Source organism: Sinocyclocheilus rhinocerous, unplaced genomic scaffold, assembly GCF_001515625.1.
Source record: "Sinocyclocheilus rhinocerous isolate Xijiao unplaced genomic scaffold, SAMN03320098_v1.1 scaffold113, whole genome shotgun sequence".
In the NCBI taxonomy this organism is placed as follows: Eukaryota; Metazoa; Chordata; class Actinopteri; order Cypriniformes; family Cyprinidae; genus Sinocyclocheilus; species Sinocyclocheilus rhinocerous.
The window spans coordinates 936,932-945,565 of NW_015646846.1; the positions used below are offsets into that span (position 1 = coordinate 936,932).

General features: G+C 33.9%; 1 protein-coding gene across 1 annotated transcript in view; it reads left to right on the forward strand.

Moving 5' to 3' along the window:
* LOC107708049 (receptor-type tyrosine-protein phosphatase T-like) overlaps positions 1-8,634 on the forward strand; it is a 259,431-nt gene that overhangs the window by 154,916 nt on the left and 95,881 nt on the right. Inside the window, exons 10-11 of the mRNA XM_016512197.1 lie at positions 3,991-4,192; positions 5,249-5,351. Of these exons, the coding sequence (XP_016367683.1) occupies positions 3,991-4,192; positions 5,249-5,351 (305 nt within the window). The remainder of the gene's footprint in view (positions 1-3,990; positions 4,193-5,248; positions 5,352-8,634) is intronic.

An 8,634-nucleotide genomic window follows, 5' to 3' on the forward strand; every position in this document is an offset into this window, starting at 1 on the left:
TTCTGTATACCTTCAAATTTAAAGGATTTGCTGCAACGCAATTTTGTCTGATAGGCTATGTGAATTATTTATTAGCCTATTTTTTTTTTATCCATGCAGCAAATGCTTTAAAAACAGCTTTAAAAATTACTTTATTGCAATCCAGACGCTTTTAAAGTACTTTTCACTATACATTTTACAGGTAGCTTGAATGTAAAACATTGTCATGAATTTATTGTATTCCCATTTGTAAAATAGCCAACAAATACATTTTTGTAGGCTAACCCGATCTCATGAAAGTGCGTATAGCATGATTTTCTGCTTCTATTTGGCATAATATTTATATGAAGAAATTGACTTTGGCAGGCCTATAATAACTGCTGAAATGTTTGCGGGGCAAATCTCAGGTCAGTCTGAGCGCTCATGGTACGCACAGTGCGTACAGCCCTACACCTGCAGGCTCCACTGGCTAGGATGAAGGGATCTAAAATATGGTCATGCAGATTAAGGCAGTAAAATGTGCTTTATAAGTACTAATAAACAGCCAATATGCTAGTAATATGCATGCTAATAAGCAACTAGTTAATGGTGAGAATTGGACCTCAAAATAAAGTGCAACCGATTTTTTTTTTAATTGAAATATGTTTTATAAACATTTTTATATAATAAAAACTATTTTAATGTAGACAAATATTTGACACTGAAAAAAAAAATTTGGACACTTAAGACATCAAAATACATTTCTGTAAATTGTACAGTTTACATGATTAAACAAAGATATACTGTTCATACTGTTTGAAGTTGTGAATAAAGCAAAGATTATTTGAGTATGTTTTACAAGAAAATACTATTTAATAGATTTTTTGCTTATTTATTCATTTATTTTAATTCAGTGTTACTTGCTGTGTCTTTGTAATTGTTGGTGAAATTTACCTGCAATTTCTGAGTGAAGATTGTTTCTTCACCAAATTTGTTTCAGTGAGGTTACTCTGCTAGACTACTTAGTGCACTCCAGATACTTTTTGAATCTGATGTATATATGAATAAAATTGTTTAATTAATTTTTTAATGGATTTGATTCTCTGGAAGGGTTACACTGAGCTAGACTCAACCTCAGACCTGTATTATAACATCTTGAGAGCAGCTTACAGCCGAATTATCCATCTGCCTGTGTATTACACGAACAATTCCCTTCAGCCACCTCACGCTTTCGGTTTCATTGGGCTGTAAAGAACCTGTGTTTTATGAGATATGTTCAATACGACCTGCTGTTGGCTGAGTATATTAACACCGAACAAGGGCACAAATTTACAGAGGAGCTACGCTAAAGGCAATAGATTATATTTTAAAAGCCCCTTTAATAAAAGGACTGCCATCAATTTCTAACGCCCTTTCATTTATAGAAAAACCTATGAATTAAAAAAAAAAAAAAATTTATCTAACTGTCAAACTGGTAGGTATGCAAAGCTAAAACTGGACTTAAGAACACAATTAAATGTTAAAGGTGAATTTCTTTAATGCTTAAACTTCTGGCTCAACTAATGACATGAGTTGAAGCAGAAATACCTGTTTGTTGGCTGAAGAGGGTTTAAACATTTCAGTCAGCGTGTACAGTAAATTGGCAGCTGCAAAAGCAAAACTCAGGTTGTAACTCTCTATTAAGACTGATTTATAATCCATAACATGTAAACTTGTGCTTGGCAGTATATTACACCAGGCTGCTCTGCCACACCTCAGCGGTGCTGTGTGATTTACTGACCCAACATGAAATCATAAACATGATAGCATATTAAATCAAAACTAGGCTGCTGGAAAACATAAAAATGTGTCAGTATAACCAATCCTTTTACATGAAATAAAACAACACGCATGAAAGTCTAAGGAAAACCTATGTATATTTGCATACTGTTACTGCATGTCCTTGTCCTGTACAAGATATCACATGCAGGATTGTTTTTCTTTGAGATATTATTTAAAAAAAAAAAACAATTAAGTCCAAACATTCATACTGCCATAAGTGTGTGTGAGCCAGTATTAGAGTGTGTATGAGACAGTAGTGTCTTAAAGCGATAGTTGACCTAAATATGATAATTCTGTCATTATTTACTGTACTCATCTTCATGTTGCTCCAAACCTGTATGACTTTATTTCTTCCGTGGAACATCAAGACAGATTTTCCAAGCTGCTTTTTCCAACAATTATACGGTAACAAATATACAGTACACAACTGTTTAAAAGTTTGGGGTCAGTAAGTTTTTGTTTTTTGTTTTTTGTTTTCTTAAGAAATTCATACTTTTATTCAGCAAGGATGCATTAAATTGATCAGAAGTGACAGAAAATACATTTATAGTGTTACAAAAAAAATCTGTCATATAAATGCTGTTGTTTTGAACTTTCTATTCATTAAAAAAATCATTAAAAAATTTAAATGGTGTCCACAAAGTAGCATAACTCTTTTCAGCATTGATAATAGTAAGAAATGTTTGTTGATAGCAAATCAGCATATTAGAATGAATTCTAAAGGATCATGCAACACTGAAGACTGGAGTAATGATGCTGAAAATTCAGCTTTGTATCACAGAAATAAATGACATTTTACATTTTGATTTTGGTTGCACTGTCCCTTTAAGTGACTACTGTATACTGTATATAGTATTTTTGTTCCTATAGATGAACAATGTTCTGTATAATAATTTTAATTTCATAATTACTGTAAGTTATATTCTGACATCTGAAAAGTTTCATCATTGCATCTGCACGTCTCTCATGTATGTATGTGGATTTTCTGGAGTGATATTTGGTTTGAATGCAGATTTGCTTCTCCTGACTGTTTTGTTGCCTGTGGTCAGTGGACAGTCACGGATGTGTGTGTGTGTGTGTGTTTGTGTGTGAGTGAGAGTGTTTAGAGGGCATTCTGAATCACTCCACTATGCATGCATGAAAAGCTTTTAGGCAGCGGGCTTGCCAGGCACCCAGCTGTCAATTTATTTGATTTGATTTGAATTGTGGAATGGGGTTATGAAGTGTGAAACGTCAGGGCTAAAATGTTTTGATTACCCCCATACACTGTGGCCATCAATTTCCATCAGTCTCCTCTAAGATATGGAAGGTTTGTGCATCTTGGCATGAAAATGGTTATCTGTAACCTAGTTTAGTAAATGTTTCTGGGCGTGTTAATTGTTAGCTGGATGTTGTTTTCAAAAATTTACATTTTTACAGCCTCGTAAAAGTGTTTTAATAAGTGGCTTGTATTTACAGCGCAGTGCACTGAATGTGCTTGTTATTCATTGTATTCTTAATATAATATTTGGGTTGCATTTGTAGTCACTGAAATTATCTCAAATATTTGGAGAGAACATCTGAATGCAGAAAAGCCAAAATAACTAAAAGAGATCCAGTAAAACAAAAATGTTCAGCGCCAAATTGCTTTTCCTGTTTCAAAAGAATGATGTTATTTAGAAATATAATGTTTAAAGGAAAAATTCACCCCAAAATGAAATATGTTATTTGCTCACACTCTGTTCCAAACTTGTATGACTTTCTCCTTTCAATGAAACAGAAATGAACTGAAAGCACTGGCCAATATATATATGTATTGCTTATTTATTATTTGTTATTTATTTAGTGCTTCTTGCGTTTAAGTCATGCAAGTCTTTTGAAATCATACTGTTGCATGGGCTTTGTGTGAAGAACAGACTGAAATTTAAGTCGCCAATCATTGAAAATGTATGCAATCTTGGTATGAGAAGACAGGTTTGACAGTGAAACAAAACTGTGGAGCATTTTAATTATTTTATTTCTTTGAAAACAACATCCTTTAATCAATATATGCTTTTATTGTATGTAAAAGACAGCATGAACATTCATCAAAACTTTCCTTTAATTTTTTCTGGATTTAGGATGGCAAATAAACTATGACATAACTGTCTCTCTGTGTCTCTATTGAATCTACTGAACCCTTGATGGAGTGTGATCATTGTAAAAATCTATCGGTCGCTTCTCTTTCATTAGATCACCTATAAGGCTCTTGGCTCCCTGGACCTCAGCGCAGATTTGACAACACAACGTGGCCGGGTCTTCAAACTCCAAAATGAGACCCATCATCTCTTCGTAGGGTTGTATCCTGGCACCACATACTACTTTACTCTGAAAGCCAGCACAAACAAAGGCTTCGGCCCACCCGTGACCACCCGTATTGCCACCAAAATTGCAGGTAAGGGAACAGCATGGTTTCAGCTAAGGGTTCAGCTAAGATTGTTGGATATTTTTCAAAAGTGTAATGAGTAAAACAGACCCTCAAGTTCCAGTTTAATTGAGTTGATGTGACAGACATTTGTACTTTATGGATATAGACGTCGGATTGATGTTGGACAGACTGATGATAATGTATGAAATTATTTCTGGGAACATGAACTAACATGGTTAAATAAGCTTAATTTGATTGCTTACCTAATTACCACTTAAATTTCTAAAATTTGCATAATTAGTTTTGTCATTTTAAATTTTTTGTGTCTTAAAGAAGCTTTGCTGGAGCAAAAATCTCATTAGCGAGTTGTGTTATTGGCATAAATATAGTTGGAATACAGTTAATGTAAAGTGAACAAAATAATGAGAACATGAATCGTAAACAACATCCTCCACAAGTTCAGCTCCATTTCTGTGGCCTGCGGCTGTCAGTTCGTTCCGTTTCATAATGACGTGGCATTTGTGCAGCACGCCAGACACCGTTTATTAAAACCGTATTGTTCACTGAATCTAAACATTGTAATGAGAGATTGACATTTTCAATGTGATTACATAGTAATGATCGTTTTGAGTCAGGCTTCAAAACTGTCTGCTTTCTCATAAGAGTAAATACTGTGAAATGTATTTTTTACAAAAACATGAATATTAATTATGCATAATATTAAAACATGTTTTTGTGTGTTTGAAAGGCAGCTGAGTTCCAAGTTCAATACAAGCTAAACTCTGTTCATCTGTAACATGCTGTCAATTGCAGCAGACAACAATTTTGACATCTCCCCCAGTTTGTAAAACATGCAAGAAGTGTTTACAGTAATGCACTTTCATTTCAAAGTTTTAATACTATGCACAGAAATATTGGTCATTTTATTCTTGCAAATGCAATTAATTCATACTTACGTTATTTAAATCGATAAAAACGTGCAAAGCTTTTTAGACATCCACTAGGTCTGCTATGCTATACAGTGCGTGCTTTCTTTATATTCTGATAGTCGGTGTCCTTTAACATGAATCTATGTGTCTGCAGCTCCATCCATGCCTGAATATGAGACCGACTCTCCTCTCAATGAGACGGACACGACAATCACCGTCCTCTTAAAACCTGCCCAATCACGAGGGGCCCCTGTCAGGTGAGCATTCATCTCATGCCACTGGCTTGTTTAAAGTATTTTGCTTATTTGTTTTACATTGAAGAACTGAAAAAATGTAAAAGAAATGTGCACCTTGAATGCAAGCTTAGTCGCTTTGGATAAAAGCGTCTGTCAAATACATAAAAGTAAATGTGATTGATGTTGAGAATGTTTGCATTTGTGACATTATCTAAGAAAGTACTGGTCAGGTGTGCTCTTTTGACACTTTTATTCAAGGGAGAATATAGAGAGGACAGATATAGTGAGGGACTTTAAAATCCTAATTGGCTGTTATCAGTTGACTTAGATTAGGAGCCTGAAAGTTTGTCCCCTTGAGCTCTCTGGACCTCAACATCAGCTGTAAAGATTTAAGTACTTGTTCACATGCTGATTGTGTCAAACTAAAACAAAAAAAAAACACTTTATTTCCATAGTCGACTTCAGACATTCTACTAGCTATAATTTACTTTGTAATTACATGTCAACTATCAGTTATTACAGTATTAGTAGACAATCTGCTTAATACCTGTTTGAAAGAAAAGACGTCCCATTTTGGTGTCCACATCAAATTAAATTTACAAAAGTGATTTTATTTACATACAGAAATCAAGTAAAGCGTCTGCTTTACTGTTTCAAATAACTGTTATGAAAAGAAAATGTCAAAATATGGGTGAAATAATGTTCTATCGTCATTCATCTTAACAGATATATTTCTGTAAAAATGAAACAATATACTTGACCTGTAATATGCCCTGTATTTATTAAAATAAGTAAAATAATAAGTGATCATACTAAATATTATTATGTTTTAAAAAGCTTCTTTCTGACAAATGGGTAAAACCTATTGCACTGTGATCCTTAAGTAGAGTCTTATTAATGCCATCTAATGATTCTTGTTCTAAATACTAAATACTATTGTTACACTAAATTATGTTTTAGTGGGTGTCTTCTGTAAATCATAGTAAAAATGTATGATAGTCATTATTTTTTGCTCAGAAAAAAAAATCTAATTAAACAGGACACATTCTAATGTACGGTGGTAAAAAAAAACGAAATGTTAAGCTGTATTAAACTTTAATTGTTTTGATGCTTGAAAACCCCTTTTCGTCTTTGACCCATCTGTTAACACTTTATTTTAATAGTTTCCTAACTGACATTCTACTGTAACTTTGCAAGTACCTGTCAGCTTATTCTACTAACCGTAACCCTGTCCTAACTGTCTACTAATACTCTAATGAGAGTTAGTTGACATGTTGTTGCAAAGTTACTTATAGTAAGTAGAATGTGTAAAGTGAACTGTCTGTTTAAAAAAAACTGTTTAAAAAAATTGTTTTAAATCTGCAGACAGATGCGAACCACATTAAAAGCCAAGAAGACACCAAATTACCCATGATCCCTCTCTTCAATCATCCAAGAGGGCTCTAGTGCATCGTCTGAATGAAGAAGTGCATTACTGTTGATTCACTCGGGGTCCTGAGGGTTTTTAAATGCAGTCATTCAAATAAGCATCATTTGTATGCTAAGCCTTCGAGGGGATCCTGGTCCATTTGGCTGTGTTTTGGCACTCAAACAAAGCCCTTCTCTGTGTGGAAATTCAGTCTGTGAATGTGCAACAGATTTTGGCAAATTCTCGAAATTGCAAGTTGACTCTGACTTGGAAGAACAGCAGAGTTGATGTGCAATGGGAGCCCATCAGTAATTATGACAATTATTTGGTTGCATGTACTGTTCCGAGTTGTGTTATTTTAGTATCATTGAGCTACTATTAAAGTTTTTATTAATATTTTAAATCAGTTTTTATTTTTTATTTTCATTTTAATTTTAGTTAAAGTTTTTGTAGTTTTTTTTTTTATATACTTTTCTATAGTTTTTATTTCAGTTTTAGTTTTATTTATTTTCCACATCAAGTTGAGTTTCAGTGAGAAATGTTGCCTTTGCAACTAGCTTACATAAAAAAGTTTTTTATATTATTTTATTTTATTTCAAGTAATAAAAATGTTTTTTAATTTAGTTTTAATTAACTATAATAACCCTAGTATTAGCATTTGGCAAGACAACATAAGATAACATAAGATTCAAATAATTATATTGTATTATATTATATTAATAAATTCTTTAGGCAATTTTATTCATGTTTGCATATTTATATTTAATATATTTAAGGGTAAACCAAAATGCACTGATGCATGCTTTATTATAAACAAGTGGAAAACTGTTTTTCCATTGTTAGTTTACTCTATAATGCATACGACCCTGGCAATCCATAAGCGTCTTTATGAAAAATATGCAACTGAAAATTGTTTATAATTACAGCAGCTTTCGACCAGGGTTACAGCGAACACACAACGCATGACATCCAGTGTGCACTTAAAGCCATTAGTCTGAAATGGAGATCCAGTGTGTCTGAAAGAGAAGAGCAGGCAGGCCTCTTTGGTCATGGGAAATTATCCTTTATGAAAGATGCCAGATTAGAGGCTTCTTTTCGGCGAAACATACATTTCCCTAATTGCACATAATTGGGAAGTATGTTCTTGGCGTAAGACCACATAATTACAAACAAGTACTATTAGCACAGGGAGCTCAAAAGATGTCCTTATCTATTCACCGTGTACTGAAACACACACATGCCCCTCTCCAGTTCTTCCCCACGACGAGCACTTTCAAAAAACCTCATGCGCACAAATCCGCCACCTCCCCTCCAGCTAATTACCGTAGTAGAGATTTCCCTCTGCTGGCTCTCTACTGCATCGCTTGCCTCGTCGTTTTCTCTCAAGAGGAGAAGCAGCTGTGTATTTTTGGGTCTCATGCAGGTTTAAAGAGTATTTTTTATTCCAAGAAAAGAGTTTAATAGAGATGTTTAGCAGCTAGTTGTTAGCGTTAGAGAGTTCTTGGTGGCTGACAAGGCCTTCTGTGATTCTTAGAAAGCTACAGGAAGAGATGTTCTTGATGGTTTTAATGGCTCGTTAAATTGCCTCGGGCACAGCTCCTTCTCTCTTTTTTGGATGTGCCATCGCTAGCTGAAGATATTTCTCAAATCATGAGGCTGCAGTATAAGCGGCTAATGCTAAAGCATGCACTGCAAAAAATGATTGTGATTTTAACAGTAAAAGACTGTAAAAATGCTACAGTAAAAACCTGTTAACTGGTTGACAGTAAGTTTCCATACTATATTCGGTAAATAAATGTAATTACATTTAATGTAAATTTACAGTAAAATACTGTTAAAAATATGTTTTTTGGAAGTGAAAAAGTCATTGTATAATTTACAGCGAAAAACCGTAAA